Below are 21,835 nucleotides of genomic sequence, written 5' to 3'. Positions count from 1 at the left end.
TTACACCAATTGTATTAAACATCCTCCATCCTTACACATAACGTCATTCCATTTCCCCCTTATGATTAATAGACTCCTCCAATCAGTCAATCAATCACAATGTATCTCAACACAACTGCGAAGGCTGTTTCCAGCCCGCAATCATCTGCCCTGAAAAACTAAGGATAGGCCTACTCATTTTAGTTTTACTTTCTATCTTTCTTTATTTTAATTACTTTGGAGTGGATATCAATAACTATGCTGGACTTCGCTCCGTTTGCACCTGGAGCAGGCAGGCGATACCTGCGATAATAATAATGCATAATGCAGGCTTCCATCCCATCCAACCCAGTTCCCATTCTGGTCCGAACCACTCGAGCGACCCTGTTTGACTTGGAACGTGTCGATGGTGTCTTCATTCGAATACATTAATTCAACGTGCAGCTGAGCTCAGAGGAAAGTCGCGGAAAGGATTGATTAGAAGAACAACTTTCCATAATTGGAGTGCTCTTGATAGTAGAAATGACTATTAAATGAGCTTTCAAGCTTTCTTTAAATGCAAATCACAATATAGTTGTAAAAAAGGGTTAGGGTTACCTAGATAATTTATGTTTTTTTCATGCGTAAAACCGGTGTCATGTTTCGTGCTGAAGATGCCCTAGGCTTAAATCAAGACAACCCTCCGATCCTTTGTGGAGTGACTAAAGCGCATTGCTTCAAGGACAGTTACTATGTCTTCAAAGAAGTAGGCTCAGCGTTGAAAAAGTTACAATTGCATATGTATCAATCCGTCCATTGTGCCAGCAGAGGGAGGAGGCCTCTGTTACAAGTGAAGGTGCATAGATAATACACCCCTCCGTGTGGACTCAGGAGAGGAGGCAGCCTCCACAGCCCTCCGTCAGACCTCAGGAGGGGAGGCTGGATCATAGATATTCGGTTCCACGTCCGGACTGCTGCCCAAGGGACGCTTTAGGTGAACGCGCATGGCCCTGCGTCTTTACGCTTCACGGCAGCGTTCGGACCAGCCGGCAGGTAGGCGACGACCACTTGAAATAAATGAAGCTGCTTACGCCATACTGTGAAGTTGGCAACATGTATGGCTATTTCATCAACCCACTCGTATTCAAACAAGTGACTCATTACCTAAACAACGGTCGGGCTGTTTTGTTTGTTTTTACCTCAATGAGACTCCTATTGCCTATTGGCGAACGTTTATGCCACGTGAAGTTTCATCAGTAAAAGTGTTACTTTTTCCTCCCACTTTGTGATTGACACATTTGGTTCGTCTGTCTAGTATGGCTTCGACGATTTGTTCGTCCATCTTTCGCTGGGCCATATTTTCCTCTCTGTGTGGTCTACTGTCGGGAGACTCTGAGACAGACCGAGTACACGATTTAATGTCAAGATACCCTCTAATTGACGGGTAAGCTGTGTGTGTGTGTGTGTGTGTGTGTGTGTGTGTGTGTGTGTGTGTGTGTGTGTGTGTGTGTGTGTGTGTGTGTGTGTGCAGACATTTCCTCAATTTGCTGTAGCCAGTAAACATTTCCCAGTAATCAGATAGGATATCCTCCCCCATTTCTTTCATTGTCCCAGACCACACACAGCTTTTGAAATACATACTCCCTTACTGTGGAACAAAATTAACTTGCACTCATCCTCTCTTGATATTTTTAAAAAATGATCTAAAAACATCTCAAACAGAAAAATGTCACTGTATTTAACATGCACATTTCTTTTAACTCTCTGATGTCTTATTTGTTCTGTGTTTTAGTTAATTGTTGTGTGTTAGCTTTTTGTCTTACTGTATGTTTTCTCTGTACTGAACTTTTCTGTACTCTGTACTGAAAAACCTTCCTGGTTAAATATAGGATAAATAAATCATTCCCACTATTTGTTTCATTGTCCCAGACAACACACTCCTTTTCTTGGGAAGTTACTCCCCCCCCGCCGCCCCCATGATCTAAACTTCAGTAGATTGTTTTCTAACTCCACACCGTTTGTAATGGAGTGACTCCCTGTCTGTACTCCCTGTCCACTCGCTGGCAGTCATAACGACCTGGCCCTCCAGCTGAGACGCCACCACCACAACCTCCTGAGCCACGTTGACCTCCACCACCACCCCTCGGCGGCCACAGACATCACCCGCCTCCGTGCCGGTCATGTGCAGACTCAGGTAGTCATCACTAGACGTCGGTGTCTACCCCACTGATGGGTCGGTTTGTCTATTCATTGACCATCAGAGCTGCTATCAGATCTAGAAGTTGTGGCTCAGCCATTCTCCCATGAGGACATGAAAATAAAGAACTAGAGTTGTTCCGATACCAATACCAGTATCGGTTCCACCGTTCCTCTGATACTGCTTAAAATGCAGTATTGGGTATCAGCGAGTATGCAAGTTTATGCGCCGATCCGATACCATAAAATGACTAGCTCATTTGCTACACAGGCTAAGAACATCACAAACACGTGCAATGTTATGCTGCGTTCGTTAACGGTCGGAGGTGGAATGTCGGAATGGGAAACGTGTCATCTCCGACCTACGAGAATACAAACATAAATAAAAATTATCTTGTTCTTCGACGCAGGGGTTTTTCAAATGTAATCCCTCCACAGCGAAAAATTATAAGTGCGTAACTCTAACCCTAACCACTACTACCCTAACACTAACCCTAACCACTACTACCTTAACCCTAACCCGTTTCAGTGCCTAACCCGTTTCAGGGCAAGTACAGCTTCGGTACTTGCCCCTACCATCCTACAAAAAAAGATTTGCGGGAGCGCTTTCCCTGGTCGTCAAATATCCCCGTGGAGGGACTTGAAAGGGAGTTGAAAACCCCCTGCTTCGAATGAAGACGCACAAGGACACCCTTTGCGTCAGCAGTTAACGCCAAAAGCCCCAAACAAGTGTTGATTTTTGACAAACTCGGAGTGAGAATGTGCTGCTCCTTTCGGACTGCATCGCCAGGTGTTTGCTGCGTATGTGCTATGCGGGGCCCAGGAGAAGGACGTGGTGCGGCTGACCCTGGAACAGCTGGACGTGATCAGACGTGTGTGCACAGAGTACAGCGACATGGAGCTGGTCACCACTGCAGAGGGTACGGCCACGCCCCCCACACTACAGGGTCTGCATAGGGACATTTACTACATGGTGATGTATACTACGTACAGAGAGATACATACTACATAGGGACGTATACTATATAGGGACGTAGCAATACTGGTCCTGCTAGAGATATGCTAGGAATGAATTGCAAGTTAATAAAAAAAAAAGACTAAATCAAGAGATTAAATCGAGTCTGCCGTAACTTTTAAACAAGATTTGGATGGATTACATCCCAATTATTTACAATTGACTAAAGATGTATGAGACAAGTTGTTGTCAGCATAAACTTCCTCTATTTTGTGTTAGTAGTGAAGCACAACTTGTAAATGTATCATGTCAACTGGCCGGTTTATGTGTCAATTTTCCCAGTCAGACGAAAATGATTTGAATGACGTTATTTGAATATGTAAAATCAACCAAGATAAGGTAAATAATAAACAATGTGAATATCCTCAATATACATATATACAATATATAAGTAAGTAAGTAAATAAGAGAGTGTGAGTGTGTGTGTGTTTGTGTGTGTGTGCGTTATAATATACATATATTATGTGTGTGTGTGTTATAATATACATTGTTATGTGTGTATGTATATATATATATATATATATATATATATATATATATATATCAGTGATGATATGATCAACATGCGTGTGTTTCTGCTGGCTGTGGGTCAGGACTACGCGGTGCGGAGTCGAGGGGTAAGATAGCGTGTGTGCTCAGCATCGAGGGGGGACACTCCCTGGACAGCAGCCTGCCCGCCCTCAGGATGTTCTACCTGCTCGGGGTCCGCTCCATGGCCCTCACACACAACTGCAACACCCCCTGGTGAGGAGAACCAAGGTCACAAGAACATCCTCATTATTTTATCTTTAATTATGAAATCATAGTCATGTGTTTTAAAATGGGAGCTTAGTTTTAAGTGGGGTTAAGTAGATGGTGTAGTGTGGTGTAGGGTGTTGGTACCAGCTGAAAGGTTCCGGGTTCAATCCCCGAAGTCCACAGTCTAACTGCAGTTATCCCTGACCAAGACTCCCTAACCCCTACCTGCTGCTGACATGCATCCTCAGTCACTGGGAGTTGCTTTGCATAAATTGCGTTAATGACACATACATACTGACACACTCACCGAACATGTGAGGAGGTTCTTTGATGTTTTGAACTTGAACATAAGTCTCATATAAGAAGCCCAGGATTAAAACACATTGTAATGCTAACATACTGCATTCATTCATGGATCTATATTGTGTTTTCACTCTTTTTGCAGGGCTGGGTCCTCCTCAGATCTTTATCATTTCTATCCGAGAGAGAACAACAGCCTGACACTCTTTGGTCAGGTACGCTCCATTGTTACATTGCCTACTTTTCCTCATGCTTCACAATATTATTCCATATTATTCGTGACAGGCGGTATTACCCGGGCTACTACGATTTTTACATAAAACAAAATCCATGTTTTACAGGCCACAATTAAACCCATTAGGTGCTATTATCTACAATCCAGGGTTCCTGTTCCAGTTATTGTGGGCTGTTTGTTATCGCCTCAGGCTTTATATCCACACTGGTTGAAACTCCATCCTATCGCCTGAGGTCTGCCCGTTCTGCTCATGCCAGACTTCAGGATTTTCTTGTTTCGTACTCATATCATGGATGGATGACTCTACTAAATTGACTTTTATATTAATGGGGGTTTTAATGAATGAAATCCATCTTAATCAAAAGTTGGAGTACCGTTTCGGTGTAAGATTTCAATTGAGGCGACGCCCGAGTAAACAATGTATTTTTTTCCTTAACTTAACAAAAAACAACGTTCAGCCACGCACATACAGTTCTCCCTGGCTTCTAAACGCCAGGAAGAACTAAAAGAATTCCCAACAAGACGAGACACGTCTGCTGATGATGAAAAGGCGTTGTAAAGCTCCATCACCGGTTGGATGTGACGGTCCTAATGCCTTGCTAATGGGCCTGCAGGCGGTGGTGCAGGAGATGAACAGACTGGGGATGATCGTGGACCTCTCCCACAGCTCCTGGGAGACGGCCAGGGCGGCCATCAGCGTCTCCAAGGCTCCCGTGGTCTTCAGTCACTCCTCTGCCTACGCCGTCTGCAAACACAGCCGCAATGTCCCGGATTGGCTGCTGCATGAACTTGTAAGAAAGTGTGTGTATGTGTGTGTGTGTGTGTGTGTGTGTGCGTGTGCGTGCGTGCATGCGTGCGCGTGTGTGTGTGTGTGTGTGTGTGTGTGTCTGTTTGTGTGTGTCTGTTTGTGTGTGTCAATCATTGTTATGGTGTCAATAATTGTTTTGTGTTTTTCCATAATTAGTTATTGAAATATTTGTAGTTCTGTCTCTGCAGAAGAAGAACCGTGGTCTGATTATGGTGACTCTCTTCAGTGACTTTGTGGCCTGCGAGGGTCAAGCTAATGTTTCTGCTGTGGTCGGTAAGGAGGCTGTGGATCAGCCATTCATCCATTTCTGGTTTGTGTGTGTGGTGAATCTGTTAATGTTCTGAAGTCTGTGTTGACATGCTTTTATCGCTTTTTGCAGACCACTTTGACCACATCAGAAAGACGATTGGAGCGGAGTCGATCGGAATTGGTGGAGACTATGAAGGCGTCTTTCGGTAAAAGAAAAAAGGTTTTAAAAAGCAACAAATTTACCCAAATTCAACAAGTTCAACATTTATGTAGATATGTGCTTGTTCTTTGTCCACTATTTTTACATTTAAGGACATTTAGCAGACTCTTTTATCCAAAGCAACTTACATACGCACATTCACACACCGACGGCGGAGTTAACAATGCAAGGTGACAGCCAGCTCGTCTGCAGCAGTTAGGGTTAGGCGTCTTGCTCAGGGACACCTCGTCACTCAGCTAGGAGGAGCCGGGGATCTAACTAGCAACCTTCTATTAACAAGTTAACCCGCTCTACCTCCTGAGCTAAGCTGACCACCATCAAATATTATATTCTTTAATTTATCAACAGATTTCCTTTGGGACTAGAAGATGTCTCCAAGTATCCTGCCCTCATCCAGGAACTGCTGCGCAGGAAGTGGCCCGAACAGGAAGTGGCGGGTGTCCTGCGACAAAACTTCCTGCGTGTTTTTGACGAGGTGGAAAGGGTGAGTGGTCCTATTATAACCATTACTGTTATAACTGGTGTTACTATCAAATGAATGTGATTCATCCTTATCATTTTCCATATTTTCATCAGGTGCGTGATGAGTTGAGGTTGAGCCCGCCGAGCGAGGCGCAGATCGATCCAGAGGAGGTGAAACACCCGTGCAGACTGGCGCCCCGCCCGCCCCATTCCTCAGCGCCGTCCTTCCGACCACCGCGGCTCCTTTGGGTCGCGCTCCTGCTGCCCGCCGGCCTCCTCGCTCTCCGTTGATCTGAGCTGAAACTCGGGCTGATGTTCCTGAACCTCATCATGTAGTGCTGTACTCACTAAACCATTTAGTTAATTTGATAGTTTATAAAGTGTAAGTTGATTCCAAAAATATTCACGTGTTAACTGATTATGAATAGCATAACAAACATTCATAGATGAGAATCGCTATTAATGCTTAAAGGTTTCAGTTAAGTGTTACCGAGATTTTATGTATAACTATTTTATAGAAAATACCTGTATCTCATAAAAGAAGCAGAGCTCATGTAGCTATTTCTGTTTGACGCAAATCATACGAGGCAGCACACACAATGTGCAGAGTTATGCTGTTTGATGAATAGGTATTTGATTGCATATGACCGTTATGCATAAGGCATTCAAGTCTGGATAACAAAAGCTATCCAGCTGACAAAATGCAGGACTCTGTGCATTTGATTTCCTTGCCGTTTTATTTATTAATACAAAAGGTAGTTTTCCCATCCACACTTCAATCTATAGAGTAAGAAACAGGAATGTGTGCAACAATGCCTGTGATGGCGCAGGAAATAGATCTTGTTTCTAGTCCGTCAGATACAAAATCAAATAAAAATACATGTGTGGTGATTCCAAAAAGTATTTATCTTCAAAACGCATTTCTTAACAATATAAATCCTTATCAAATACAAAACATCCATAAATAAAAAAACAAAGAACACCTTCAGCAATTGCTTTTACAATTCCCTTGCATCTACATTCACAAACAGCATTTTAAAACACGTCCATTACCAGCAACGACTTTCTCATCATGTTTATATCTCTCTAACCTCATTGGGGGGAGAACTAACAAATAAATAAGGAAATAAATACATGTCTGCTGTTAGAAGCGTTCAGTGAGGCGCACTGCAGAAGCTAGCGTAGCGGAAGAAAGAAAAACCCATCCACTGTCCAGAAGTGTCCGTCGGACCAAGTTGTACAGAGTACCTATTTAGTCGCAGGTGCATCTACACGCTAGCAAAGTTTGCGAGCTTCTAACTAAGAAAATACAAAAAATACTGACATCGTTGATGGACGTTTGGTCTGAACGTGAATTGGGAAAAAGTTGGGATATTAACAGATATTTCTGAGCAAGCCTTTTTTCTCGTAAAAGATCTCTCAGACGTCGTAAAGCGATGTGTTGCTGTGTCTCGCCGGGGCTGGGCCGAGGCCGGGCCGAGCCCTTTGTAGTAGTAGTATAGTAGTAGTGTAGTAGTAGCAGCAGTTGTGGTCGGTCAGGAGTAGATGGTGATGACCTCCCGTCCTCCTCCCCTGACCAGCAGCACTCGCTCCAAGCCCTCGGTCAGAACCTCCAGGAACTCCATGTCTGACGCCGACGTTCAGGAGGTCACCGGGGGCCAAGCAACACAGAAAACATGCATCACAAACTCTTTGCTGCCCCTGTCTACCTCCAAGTGTTGGTCGGACCACACAACCAAGCTCGAGCGCTCCGCTCAACTCGTCTGGATGCCTGGTACTGCCATCACTAAGAGCACGCAAAGGTTGACCATCGAAGTCACACTCTTCTCTATTTTGGCACCGCAGTGGTTGAACAAGCTCCCTGCTGATGTCAGGAGAACCTTATTGTATCGACAGGCGATATATTGTCGTTTCTCTTTCTTCTGACAAATGTACGTATTGTAAGTCGCTTTGGATAAAAAGCGTTCGATAAACGCCCAAAATTGTATGTGAAAAAAAATGTCTCCGGAAAAAAACATAAGGCAAATGTTAGCTTGGTAAGGTGCGTGGCGAAGGATACAGTTCTCGTCTCCGCCCGTGTCCCGGGGCGGGCCGGGCATGTTAAGCAGCACCAGACGGGCGTCGTGGGACCGGTTCACGATCACCTCGTTCAGCTTCACCGCCGTGTGCATCCGCCTCACGTTGGACTGATCCCTGGAGGGGGAGGGGGAGAGAGAGAGGTTTATGGGTTCTTATGGCACTCACAGGGTTAGTGTCTACCACTGCTTCCAGTCGAAACGACGTGAAATGGTGTGAGTAGCACTTAAAGACACTTTGTACTGTTGGAAACGGCTCTGTTTGGGTCTCAGAAGTGTTGGAACAATTCTGTGTTGATTTTGACTAAAATGTGTTAGTCATATGTATACACTCTAGGCAAGGCAAGGCAAGGCAACTTTATTTATATAGCACTTTTCAAACACAAGGCAGATTCAAAAGCTAAAGCAAACATAAAAGTCTTCAGTCTTGTTTTAAAAGCTGTCAGAGTTTGGGCAAGTTTTTAATCCTCAGGGAGTTTCCAGCTATTTTTTGCATAGTAACTAAATCTTGCTTCCCCATGTTTCGTGTTGACTCTGGGGATAATTAACAGATTGGTCTCAGAGGATCTTAGTGGCCTATGTTACACTCCAGCGAGTGTGACGTGGATTTTGATCATGCTTGACAATGTCCTTCTCACTTGCTCAAAGTAATCCCAGTGTGTCAGAAGTTGTTCTGCTAAAACGGGTGTTTATATACCCTTTCAGTGTTTGCTCAACCTACGGAATGTATCCGTCATTTATCCGAATCCGGCTAAGAGTTTCAAAACAGAAGTCAATCAAACTCACGGTTTGAGGCTGATGAGCTCTCTGAAGTTCTCTGGGGCGTTGTTCTGGTTCCTCCTCTCCGCCTCACACTTCTCCTTGGTCCAGGTCATATGGACCTTCTCCGTGGGAGACTCCAGCACCTCCTCCTCCTCGTCAGAGTACAGGCTGCCCATGCGCACCAGGGAGTGCCTGTCCTTCACCAGTTGGGCCTTGGAGGAGAACGGAGGTTGAGGAGAGGACACTTGAGATGAGGTTCTAGTTCAAATTAGGAAACCATGTATTTAGCTTTAGTAACTTATTGATTTGTTGCTCTTTTTGCTTTTTTGCAGTTTTATATTTTCTTGATTGACTACAGATTGGCTTTTAAATAGAATATCCTCCCCATTAAAATTGCATGTCAAAGATTTTATTCTTTCATGCTTTGAAAGAAATTGTATTTCATATATTAAAGCCAAGGATAATGGGAACCAATTCCGGTTTAATTACCTTAAAACAGCTTGCTAAGTGCTTTCACATTATGAAATCAGTTAGCAGGCCTGTACCAGCCTGAGATATTTCCATCTCCCCGTAATTACAGACAGATTTGAACAGTACACACCACAGTTGTACATGTCCCCTAGCAGTTTTGTGACAGCTAAACCATTAAGACTTCACCACACAGCGCAACATAATGGTTTGAGACATTCACGTTTGAATTGAGTAGTTATTTGTCGAATAAAAGTTATTGATGACATGAAAAACAAAATTACTTAGGCCTACTATCTTTTTTATATCATCAACTATAGCTATCCTTACATTCTGTACCGAGATAACATGAGATAACTAGATACAGAATCTAATAGTTATCTCATCTTATCCCACCAAAAATATCCTGAGGAGAGAAACATTGGGCAACAAATAAATTAAAATAATTAAGCTCATTCTCAATGAGCCTTGACATGTACCATTCAGTGAGTGCTACGGGGACACTGGGTTGAATTGCACACAAGAGCCATTGTGACAAAAGGTTTATGTTGCGGCTAAGTGAGTGGGTGCTGCGCACTTGACTTGAATTGTTAAAGGGGTTTTTGCCATCATGATAATAATGATGATGATTTTTCAGCATAATTTCCATTTTGAAGCTAGGCAACCTTTTCAGCCCCCCAAAATTGGATTGTCCCACCGGAAATGTTATTCATTAAAATAAATTTTAATAAAAAAGTAAAATAAAAACTGAATGCAAAATTACACTGAAAAGTGATGTTACCTACTAGCATGTAGTTTAAGGATCTGTGCCGTTAACATCGAAGATGGTACCAGAACTCACCTCTCGGTCCCTCTCGGCGCTGGACAGCCTCATCTGCCTCAGCATCTGAGACCTCTGCTCCATCATTAGCGTCCGCTCGTACGTGTAGGCGGAGATATCGCTGTCGTGCTGCGGAAACAAGCGTGTGTGATTGTGAGTGTGTTCCACTGATACGTGATAACCACCACCAGGAGTCCTATGTTCCCACATGGAGGCTGAGAGGAGCAACTCACCATCTCCACCACCTCCACCTCAGCCTCGATCCTCAGCTGGTAGAGGAAGGTGGCCAGGTCCTTCTTCATCTGGATGCTGTTGTCGTCCATCTGGGCCACGGTGAAGATGCGCATGTTGCACTTTCGCCACACCTGGAACACAGAAACCAAACATTTTAACAACATTTTGTCTTTGGAATCATTTTGGATGTTACTTATGTATGGATGTTTACTTTATGTTTTTTCTCAAGAGAACAGAAATCCGGGATTCCTCTAAAAGTCTTATTAACAGAACATTATACGCTTTCAAATATTTTCTTTGTTTAGTCTTCATTACTTTGTCACTAAAAATGAATTAATTAATCAAGGGTAAACCATCCATAAATCAGATCATGTGAAGCAAACAGTGTAGACGTGTACATCGGATAACATGGCTCATAATCATACTACAGTTCATACAGGCCAACACCTCTCAAAAGGTAAAAGACGAGCTATCTGGAGAAGCTCCTCGTCGCGGTCACCTTGTGCTGCTTGAGCAGGAAGGGCAGCAGCATGAGCATGCCCCCGTCGTGGACGATCCACCACACATCGATGTTGCCGTCGCTGAAGCGCTCGTGGTTGCTGGGGTAGAAGGACACGTTCTTGGGCACCATAAGGGCCAGGTGGGCAGCCGTGGTGCAGCGCACCGTGTCTGGGGGACGGACGGAGATCAGCCGTTTACAATATGAACGGGAGCTGTGGATATCTACACCTGATGTGAGCAGTAGTGAGAAAATTCCCCCAAAATTTTTTTTACCCCAAAAAATAATGAATAGATTTTTAAACAAATAGCAAACATTTTGGGGGAATTTCCTCAGAACAAAAAATGTACAAAATTTGAATGACAAAAATCCCAAAAGAATTTTGAAACGAAAATTCCAGGTCAGCGTCTTCAACCAGAGAACTCAAGCGTTTCGTCCTTCTACACGTACTGATGAAGGTCTTCCAGGCACGGGGGTCCTCGCTCTGCCTCCAGCCGTAGGGCCAGCCCATCACCACCGTGTTGTGCTTCATGCCCCCCAGGCCGCAGGACTGGATCAGGTGGGCGATGCCGTCCCGCACCTTGGAGGCCACCACCACCTGGCAGAAGCCCTTCACGCGCTCAATCTCCATCATGTTCTTGATGGCCTGGGGAGGGACACAGGCAGGGGGGAACACAGTCAGGGGGGGGTCACAACCAGGAGGGCCACAACCAGGGGGGACTTTAGAGGGAGGAACCAGGAATTCGGAATTTGTGTTTATCTATGTAAGTCGTTAACTAGGTGTGTATGTATTTGTTATTTCTTCACTGCCTTAACATTGAAAACAATGATTTGTTTGGAATGATATTATTTATGTCATTTTAATTTCTTCTTATTATTTATTATATTACACACATTATTATATATATTTTATTTTTTTAATAATTTTTTATTTTATTATATTACACACTTTAATATATATGTTCTAATCTTTCAAATGTATGGTAAAGATTTAGGTAGATTATTTTAAATAAGTGTTATTGAGTGGAATGCAGTATAGGCCCCCAAAGCAGCACAGTACAAACAGACTAGAGCCGCTAGCCTGGTTGGCCAGACGTCTACCTGCTGCTTCTACCTGTTCAGACGCCTGCGTTTCCCCGTAGCTCTCCAGGAAGTTCCCCTGGATCACGGAGCCCACGATGGTCAACCCTTTGCCCGCCTTGAGCTGTGAGGCGAAGGTCAGCAGCCGGGGGTACTTGACGTGGAGGTCTTCGTCCATCTTCAGCAGCACCAGCAGCTGAGGTCTTTCCACATGGATAAGGATACAAAGAGGACCGTGAGTAAATACTTTGAATCCACTGTGATGCTCTGAATCAGGCCTTCTGATATTGAGACCATCTAGCACCTTCTAAGTCATCCTAGTTCCCAAACGGAGATACTGGCCCAGAGTTACACACGCTATAGTGCGTGCTAAACAACAAGTGACATGTATTTTTAATGTAATGTATTTCTAATTGTTCTATATTCAAGGCACTTTGAGCATGTGCTTGAAATTATTATTATTATTATTTTTATTATTATCACTACCATTGTTCTTCTGACAAATTGCGTCAAATCAGGAGTGAACGAACCACGGTACGGTGGCTCGATTCACCGTCCAGCAGAGTGCTGTCTTATCTATGTGGTGGTTTGAAGTCCCGGAGTGGTGAAGTGTTGTTCAGCTGAAGCTCTACCTCCAGTTCTTTGTGTGGGGCGGGCCGACCTCCAGCCTCAGCAGAGCATAGCGAGCTGCGCTCAGTGACAGCCCTCTTATCCCGTCGCCCCACTCCTTCTCTGCCCTGTGGTTTCAGAGGCGGACACAGGTGACAGATAGCGGGAGGGACACAAATGGAAAAACAGATACACAAGTCAACACAGACGTGTGGCGTATGGTAAGTAGCTGCCGCAGCACTGGCAGCTTGGTGCAACACAGACGAAGAGGGGGAAAAATAGACAGGGAACAGTCCTCAACGCAAACGCACCGTACGAGGGAGAGGATCGCAACAGGAGAAGTAGGAACAACCCCCCCCCGATAATTTCAAAAGTATGTCGATTTGGATTTGCTTAACCCCTCAGGCGGCACATGCCTTTGAAGCAAACGTGTTGCATCTCCCAAATCTCTTGACTCAACCCTTTAGAGAAATACCTTCCAGTTTGCCTAAACGATTGTTGTTTCGGCTGCAGTTACATGATCGTAAAAGGTGCTTGCAAGGGCAACTCCTGGCTATTACATATGAGGAGACTTTATTTGCAAAATGGAGAATCATTCCTGAGCAGAACAACAGAAGGCCTGGTGTGTTTGAAACCTAATGGAAACCATGGTGACTCATTCCACATCCAATAATGGACAGCATGCTGGGTAATTCACTGATAATACTGATACTGATAAATGTAGTTGAATATATAAGGCAACTACATAGGCAACAAGACTTTGTACTTCCTTTCGTCATTTGTTACAAAAGGGGAAAGAGATCACCCGACATTAATGAAAAACGAAAAAAACTGTAACGCACCCCTGGTACTCGATGTACTTGTAGATGAGGCCGGCGATGCCCATGGCCACGATGGCGTAGTACCAGGAGGAGACGAACATCAGCGCCACGCACATGATCATCCCCAAGAAGGACAGCGCCCTGCGGACCAGTGGAATGTCATGGTATGTACATTGTACTGGTGTCTTTGTAATGGGACATTTGGAGACGCTGTAGTGGACGCATAAAGCTGTGATATCCACAAAGAGATGGATGGAGTGTTTCTCATCTTAACCCGACGTCACACCTCCGCTCACCAGTGGTAGTATTTGAAGCGTGGCCTCCAGTTTGGCGTGCGCAGCAGAGTTTGGACGGCACACGCCAGGTTCACGAAGAGGTAACACATTAGGAAGAACCTGGAAGGACACTTATAGCATTAATACACACTGGCCTCTGCATCAATGTCGCTCACGGTTTCCATTGAAGAGTGAAGATGGATCCTCTGTACAGTCTACAGTTTACAGTTTATTTTATAATTTTGTACCGCATGTCTACGTTGTATTTTCCAATTTTCTAGATGTAGATATTCCCGGCAGTGACAATAAAAAACATGACATTTTCGGAAGCTCCTGGGAACTTGTGTATATTTTCAGCCCTCATTCACTTTGGAAAGGTATTTGCATGAGTGAGCATGCATAAAACATGTTCAAAAGTGTGTGGGTGCTGATGGTGAGGGAGAAATCAAGAGAGATAGAGAGATTAACTGTGAGAGACAGTGAGAGAGAGAGAGAGAGAGAGAGAGAGAGAGAGAGAGATAGAGCGAGAGAGAGAGAAAGAGAGAGAGAGAGAGAAATAGAGCGAGAGAGAGAGAGACAGAGAGAGAGAGAGAGAGAGAGAACAAGACAGCGAGATGGAGAGAGAAAGAGAGATATTGAGAAAGAACGAGACAGTGGGTCAGCTCACATGGAAAGGATGGGGGCCACCATGTCCAAGGAGGCGATGAGGATGCCCAGTTCAGCGATGACCCCGGTCAGGAGCAGGGCCCATGTGGGCTCTCCGTTGGCTTTTCCATGACCAAACACCTGGCACGGGACGGGACGAGGACTCATCAAACCAACTTCATTTAAATCATAGAGATTATAGAGTTATGAAATGAGGTCGGGTTTGAGTGCAACATAATGTTGGGTGACCAGGCTTCCCCGTTTTTGGGTTAGGGTCCGAGCTGTCCCTGGAAATGTCCCTGTTTCGTTTTTGGCAGGTTTACCAAAGCTTAAACACATCATAGTAAACCATTGGGCCTGTACCGCCCCAATCCTTTACCACAGTCCTACATTCACCCTGATAAGAGGAGGCAAAGTGGAAATAGGTCCCTTTGTTTTCCTTTTCAGAATTACTAACATAAGATGTTGGGTTGTTATATGGAACACCAAACTACAAGTGTCCCTGCTTTTCATTTCAGAAATCCCCTTCACATAATGGCTGTTTTGTTTATCCCACGAGTGGCACGTGTATTGTACTGTGTACCCGTAGGAACGGGATGATGTTGTCCTTGGCGATGGCCTGTAGGAGACGAGGAGCGCCGGTCAGAGACTGAAGCCCCGCTCCCACGGTGGAGAAGAAGGAGCCAATCACGATGACCCAGGGCGACGGCCAGGACAGAGTCCCCACCACTAGGTTCTTATTGACCGCGTCGCCGAACCTTCAGACGTCAACAGGGGAAAGGTTTGGAAGAGCGAGACTCTTTCAGTACGTTATGGTAACCTCTGCTAAGGTCAGCTAATGGATATGGCTCTGTTCATTGCAGTAAGCTTACAGAAAAACTGATCTATTACTCATATTCTACATTTTGATGACATTATGAAAGTAAACTGCTGAACTTACTTGTCCCTCAGGACCACGCCTTCGATGCAGGCCCCAAACAGAACCACAGAGCTGAAGTCTGAACGCAGCAAGTCAAGGAGAATACTCTGTCACATCGCTCCAGTAAATCCTCTCAGATGACTGGATTCATATTGTTATGATTCATATTCTTAATAAAATCATCTCAGATGTACATTGACTGTATTCATATCATTGTGATTAATATTCTTGATTATGAATTACATGAATGAAAGGGTCTAATTAAACTAATTAAGTGAAAGGGGCGTAGTCAAACACGTTGTCAAGACAACGAGCCAGGGGGCGTAGCCAATAGATCCAAAAAGTGCTTTTCCAGAACGGTCTTCTATTGAATATACTTCTATTGTCTTCTCTTGTCTCTATATTCTTCTACCACTCTGGAAAAGCACTTGCCACTGGTAGTAGTTCTTGTATTTCCCAGTACACTCCATATTGTTCATATTCATTGAATAATAAGGATGTATCATTGCTGTTATAATCACTTCAAGCGGTGGTTAGGTGTGGATACAGACGAGTGAGGTGGTGGTGATGGCCAGGATGGTTCCCACAGGGATGGACTTCTGGGCGTCGCGGAGGTCCCCCGACCGGTTAGACCCCGCCATGATGCCTACCGGGACCAGGGGAGAGAGGGAACAGGTTCAGCTGCTAGTCACTCTGCCTCCACCGCCTGGAGCCACCTCCAGGAGGACCTCAAACTGACCGCTCTATCACCAACAGACCGGGCATCTGGACAGTGGACCGTTTATATTCTTACTTTTAGTGGATAATTGTGTTTATTGTCCATTTCATGTTGTCCTGGGCCATACATTTCATGTGACTTTTAACAAATGCAGTTTCCTTTGACAGGTCTTGCCGGATGAATTGATATCTGGTAAAATCATTGTATTTAAATTGTATAGCCTACAAAATATATACAGAATACATATATTGTAGAACAAGATACAATGCCTTCATGTGCACATGGTAAGAATAATGTGTGAAGTTTAAATGAAGAAAGGCAAGAGAGAAAAGGTATTAATAGATTTACATATTCAACAATATAAAAAAATCCATTATCAAATCTTGCTCACTAAAGAATACTAAACAGGTTAGACAATGTCACCATGTATGAAGCTTAGTATGTATCTATCAACATAAACACAATTTTTTTTGGTAAAGAAAAATAGGAATTCATTTGTTCAGGCATTTTATTCCTGACGTTTTTGCATTAGGGTCTGTGTCAGGGTTAGGTTGAGGGTTAGAGTTAGGGTTAGGGTTAGGGTTAGGATTGGTTGTTAAGTTAGGTTTAGTGTTTGGGTTAGGGTTAGGGTTAGGATCAGGATTTGGGTTAGGGTCAGGATTAGACGGGTTAGTGGTTCCTGGTCTTTATGAGTGCTGTGAAGCGAAGGCATCGTACCTGTAGCGGAGGGAAAGAAGATCCCTACCAGCAGCGTGAAGGACGTGGCGATGTCTGCGGTCACATACATGCCAAAGCTCTCCGACGCCCCCTGGGGATCCACCGAGGACAGGCCCGCTTTCTCCATCACCTCGCCCTTCTGCATGTAATCCCCCCACATGTTGTCTGATGGACAGACCGGCGGGCAGACAGACAGACAGACAGACAGATAGACAAGCAGACACAAAGTCAGTACATTTGACATTTGGAAAAACAATCACTTTACAGATAACTGCACAAGAAAAAATGCAATGATAATAATAATTATTGTTAATAATAATTGAGGGAATACTGAAATAGAGAAATCCACCCGAGTCCACCCGATAATACTAATAACTTTCCTTAGATTACAAATGAATCTGCCTGACAAAGTCCCACAGTGTATTGTTTAGTGTTTTTAATCACCACTGATAATGCCACTGGCGAGGCCGGGGATGGCCGGTATCTCCGTCACGTTGTTCTGGCTGAAGTAGTCGTCACACTGAGCGCTGCTCACGTTCCCCTCGGGGCAGAAGGACCTCCACAGCTGACTCGGTACGGTCTCGTTGCCCACCACCACTGTCTTAGCGCACACGTCGAAGAGGTCTCTCTCCAGGGTTCTGTTGCCCAGCATGCAGACCCTGCAGGGAGACGGGACATTAAGCTAGCACTAATACTGAAGTACTAAAGTACTACTCCCAGTCACAATGACCACAACAGTGATAAGTAACAATAATCGAACCGGACATTTTGAAATCTATAGATGGATAAAAAAGGGATATGACCATTGAAAGGCCACACAAAGCTGCCATGTTTGTTAAAGAACGAAAACGACAAAATCCCTAAGTACGGCACTGAGCAGACAGCGAATCAGTAGTACTTTAGATTTGCATCTTGTACTTTAGATAAGCATAAGCATCTTGCTCAAGGGACGCCTTCCAGTTGGATGCGGAGTCTGCGAACATTGAGGGGATTGAACCCCTCACCTCTAGACCCTCTGGTTGTTTATCAAGGTGGACTCACGTGAACTCTGGAGGGTGCGTGATGGACTTGATGGCGCCGGCGTAGATGGAGAAGATGGAGATGATGACGCAGGCGAGGAAGAGCGAGGCCAGCTTGTTGACGTACTTGACGCCCACGAAGACCACCAGGGCCATGAGGCTGAGGCAGAGGGTCCCGTAGACCCTCATGTTGTTCAGCATGGCGCTGTCCCCGCCGTGGGGGCCAGCGGCGTGGAATATGGCCGCTTGGGGGAGAAGGTATTTCTGGAAGAGAAGAAGACAAATTGAAGAATCATTTTGAATAATTAAAAAATATATATATTTTAATTTGATCGATTTTTTAAACTAAAAAAATGCAATAATTTAATGCAGCAGATAAAATATTACATACTAGTTTCTGTGCGAAAAACAGCTATTTTATTTCCGTTAAACACTGTCATCTCGGACCCAGCACTCCATCTATGTTATAGCAGAACTTTGAGGGGGGGGTGGGGGGTGGGGGGGTAGATATTAATAAGAAAAATAATAAATAAGAAAAATAATTTGCACAAATTGATTAACCGTTCAGAGGGGTTTTTAAATCTGTGTTTTCTACAGTGGCCGGTCTACACAGTGTGGATTTGATCCAGTAACATGATTGGTCGAAACAAATACGAAGGGAAAGAAAGCAAACGCCAGTTGCATGCAGATTTGAGCTTGTTGTCAGTCTTTAAACATCAATCAAAAATCTAGTAAGTAATGGACAAAACAAAAATCGGCTTCATCTCTCCTCATCTACGTTTCTCGTCATACTCTGTACCACAGTAGGCACGGTTGATGACGTTCCAACATGCCGTCAGCATGTTGCCGCGGATACCAACTAACCAGGAAGATTTCAATAGCCCCCAGTATGTACATGGCAGCGGCGAAGGTGGTCCCCAGGTAGAAACACAGGCCCACCGCCCCTCCGAACTCCGGTCCCAGCGAGCGGGAGATCATGAAGTAGGCTCCTCCAGCTGAAACAAAGGACTGGCCGTTACTCACTCATAATGACTAATAACTAATACCAGCACCAACACGCATTGTAAGTTCTGACTGATTATAGTGTTGTTGCAATTCATTCATGCTTGCTCCTTCGGAATCGGCCTTGTACCGTTTTGGCTTATTCATCACGGTTGGGATTATTTCACCACGCCGAATAAAATGTGATTCAGGGGTGGAGGGGTAGGTAAAGGGCCAACTGTAATTGCAAATGTCTGTAGAGTACATCATCTTTTGTGTAATAAAAACCTAACGATACAAGGCAGCAATAATATGGTATTATCGAGTTTATGGTATAATTACCTGGAACCACACCATTGGTAGCGATGGCACTCATTGATATGGCTGTTAACATCGTCTATGAAAGAAATGGAAAAATGGCCGATATAAATATAATGCTTTCATCTCTCACAGAGATCTTACATCAGCTGATGCTCGTACACTAACAATGAGAAGTATTACAGAAGCGAAAAAAAGGATAAATGTGTTGGAGAGTAAAAAAACACATGTTTAACACTGATAGCTTTGTTTGAAATGATTCACATGCCCTGCCCTGCCCTGACTTCTGTCACCAGGCAACACACACAGTGTATTCTTGTTTTATTGACTGTTGGATGAAAGCAATGGATTGTGACCCAGATTCATGTTGGAAACAACGACCGCGTGTTTGTGTGTGTGCGTGTGTGTGTGTGTGTGTTCAGAGTGTGCATGTCTGTGTGTTCAGAGTGTGTGTGTGTGTGTGTGTGTGTGTGTGTGTGTGTGTGTGTGTGCGTGCGTGCGTGCGTGCGTGTGTGTGTGTGTGTGTGTGTTCAGAGTGTGTGTGCGTGTGTGTGTGTTAAGAGTGTGCATGTCTGTGTGTTCAGAGTGTGTGTGTGTGTGTGTTCAGAGTGTGCATGTCTGTGTGTTCAGAGTGTGTGTGCGTGTGTCCAGACTGTGTGTGTGAGTACGTACACACGAGCAGCACATGAGGACAATGATGAGTGACTGAACGATACCGGCCGTCCCCACGATCCAGGTCAGCCGCAGGAACAGAATCACCCCGAAGATGTTCTGCAGGCAGGGCAGGTACACCCCCATCAGGGTGCCCATGTTGGGGGCCTGTTGGTGGGGAGAAGGACTCTTTATGCAACTCTCGTTGTGTACAGGGATGCAGTGTCTCACACATCACCAATTCATAATAGGTAAAGTCACACAATAGTTGATGTGATAGTTCGGGTGGGGTGAATATAATAATGAATGTAATAAAATCGTATATTCGTGACTTAGAAATAAACCCATTTCAAAGTCATTGACAAACTCACTCCACAGTGAATCTGTGCACCTAATAGTAACTTGAAACCATTGTTATTGACAGTACACCTTACAGGGAGCATGACTAGAGCAGGGAACGTTCATAGAGCAGGGTACATGTATAGAACAGAGTCATTAGATGACCTCTGACCTTCGGGGCCTTCCTGCGGGAAACGTTGGCGCTCTCCTCTTCCTCATGCTCCCGGGCTCCCTGCGTGATGTTGGTGTAGTTGACCAATCGGCTGAGGAAGCTGGAGACCTTTGGCCGTATGTCCAGCTCTTCCTGTTAGGAAACAGAGGAAGGAGGTCGTCATGGAGGAGTTGATCCAATGCATGAATGAATACATCTCATAGGGGTGAGACATCTCGTTTGGGAATTCGTATGGGGTGTCGAGGTGTTAACACTCAGCTTCTCTGACGAGCTGGCTGACGCCTTGCATGGCTGACACCTCCGTTAGTGTGCGAACGTATGTGTGAATGTGTGTATGAATGGGTGACTGTTAGGCACCATTGTGAAGCGCCTTGCGTGGCTGGTTAGAAAAGCGTGGTATAAATGCAGTCCATTTACCATTTAGACATCATGGTTCGAAACCCCCACCTTTTGATTGACAGCCAGTGTACAATCGTGAAAAGTCAGTCCTATTAATTCAAGCAATACTATGTCTACAACTATTACTATTATTATTACTTTACTTATATTAACACTGCTATGCAGTGTTAATAGTGGCTGGTTATGCAGTGTTAATATAAGCAGCACAACCAATACAATACAATAAGCAGCACAACCAATACAATTAACAATATCAAGGAACCACGCACAAAATAAATCACTTACTCTTAGAATACATAATACAATCTGCATATTGTGCGATCATTACGTTTAATGACTGTGTCATACTGTCCATAATAAGCATTATTGTGATGCGAGCTATTAGCTCAGCGGGATCCAGGCTAACAAGGTAAACAGCTGTTTGCAATAACAGGGGGCTGCGTTCCACTGTTAAGTGCCATGGCATGGAGACGCAGCACATTAGCCTTCACTGGAAAGTGCACAGCGTACAGCACTAACAGGGTGCATTCGTATTGCATCTATGTGCGCTCAATTATCAGCATTGTGATTTGCACCATACAATGCAACCATACCCAAACGCTCGTAACCTTTGTCCCATTTTACCCATTTCACTGTTTGATTTCTGAGAATCCCCTCTCTCTATATATCTCTCTCTCTCTCTCTCTCTTTGTTATATGTTATGTTGGAGGTTTGTATGTAATGTGTAGCGTTTGTATAAACAGACCTCAAACAAGGCCAGATTCCGGTCGTAGAAGTCGTTTTTCCTGGCAGACTCCACATTATTAAGGAATGGACTGTCTTCTTTGTGATTCCCAAGTCCTACAAAAGAGACACATTTGAGAGACAAAGTTAGAATTGCTCAAAAATGTATAATATATATACATTGATGAAACATACAAAACTTGTCAACACAATCACGTTGAATCCAATTGAAAAAAATCCAATTGCTTCATTGTATGACCTTAACAACTTATGCAACCTGTTTATTAATTTTGCGGAAACATCTGATTATTGTTTTGTGAAGGCTTTAGGATGTCATTATCAATTAAGTCTTTTTTTATGAAATGTAAAGCAAGCAATTTGAAACACAAAGATTTCGATTTTGATTCCAG

General features: G+C 44.2%; 2 protein-coding genes across 2 annotated transcripts in view; one reads left to right on the top strand and one right to left on the bottom strand.

The window, feature by feature from the left end:
• Nucleotides 1-894: 894 nt before the first annotated feature.
• dpep2 (dipeptidase 2) lies at nt 895-6,495 on the top strand. Its single transcript, XM_084476453.1, has 11 exons — nt 895-1,011; nt 1,274-1,402; nt 2,026-2,152; nt 2,945-3,074; nt 3,763-3,913; nt 4,353-4,422; nt 5,057-5,233; nt 5,439-5,523; nt 5,630-5,705; nt 6,068-6,203; nt 6,296-6,495. The coding sequence occupies exons 2-11, from the start codon at nt 1,275-1,277 to the stop codon at nt 6,470-6,472; spliced, it is 1,257 nt and encodes a 418-aa protein (XP_084332579.1). The 5' UTR covers nt 895-1,011; nt 1,274; the 3' UTR covers nt 6,473-6,495.
• A 1,176-nt stretch (nt 6,496-7,671) lies between these two features.
• slc12a4 (solute carrier family 12 member 4) overlaps nt 7,672-21,835 on the bottom strand; it is a 23,154-nt gene continuing 8,990 nt past the window's right edge. The window contains exons 2-24 of the mRNA XM_084476452.1: nt 21,448-21,542; nt 20,304-20,435; nt 19,814-19,960; nt 19,166-19,220; nt 18,707-18,837; nt 17,865-18,106; nt 17,268-17,482; nt 16,824-16,988; nt 15,936-16,034; nt 15,410-15,467; nt 15,053-15,227; nt 14,492-14,610; nt 13,846-13,944; nt 13,571-13,690; nt 12,752-12,856; nt 12,154-12,322; nt 11,490-11,685; nt 11,040-11,209; nt 10,540-10,671; nt 10,328-10,435; nt 9,043-9,230; nt 8,241-8,374; nt 7,672-7,808 (exon numbers count right to left, since the gene is read on the bottom strand). Of these exons, the coding sequence (XP_084332578.1) occupies nt 7,717-7,808; nt 8,241-8,374; nt 9,043-9,230; nt 10,328-10,435; nt 10,540-10,671; nt 11,040-11,209; nt 11,490-11,685; nt 12,154-12,322; nt 12,752-12,856; nt 13,571-13,690; nt 13,846-13,944; nt 14,492-14,610; nt 15,053-15,227; nt 15,410-15,467; nt 15,936-16,034; nt 16,824-16,988; nt 17,268-17,482; nt 17,865-18,106; nt 18,707-18,837; nt 19,166-19,220; nt 19,814-19,960; nt 20,304-20,435; nt 21,448-21,542 (3,146 nt within the window). The 3' untranslated portion in view covers nt 7,672-7,716. The remainder of the gene's footprint in view (nt 7,809-8,240; nt 8,375-9,042; nt 9,231-10,327; nt 10,436-10,539; nt 10,672-11,039; nt 11,210-11,489; nt 11,686-12,153; nt 12,323-12,751; nt 12,857-13,570; nt 13,691-13,845; nt 13,945-14,491; nt 14,611-15,052; nt 15,228-15,409; nt 15,468-15,935; nt 16,035-16,823; nt 16,989-17,267; nt 17,483-17,864; nt 18,107-18,706; nt 18,838-19,165; nt 19,221-19,813; nt 19,961-20,303; nt 20,436-21,447; nt 21,543-21,835) is intronic.

Source organism: Micromesistius poutassou, assembly GCF_964030765.1.
Source record: "Micromesistius poutassou genome assembly, chromosome: 12".
Taxonomy (NCBI): Eukaryota; Metazoa; Chordata; class Actinopteri; order Gadiformes; family Gadidae; genus Micromesistius; species Micromesistius poutassou.
This window is presented reverse-complemented; position numbering and strand designations above follow the sequence as displayed.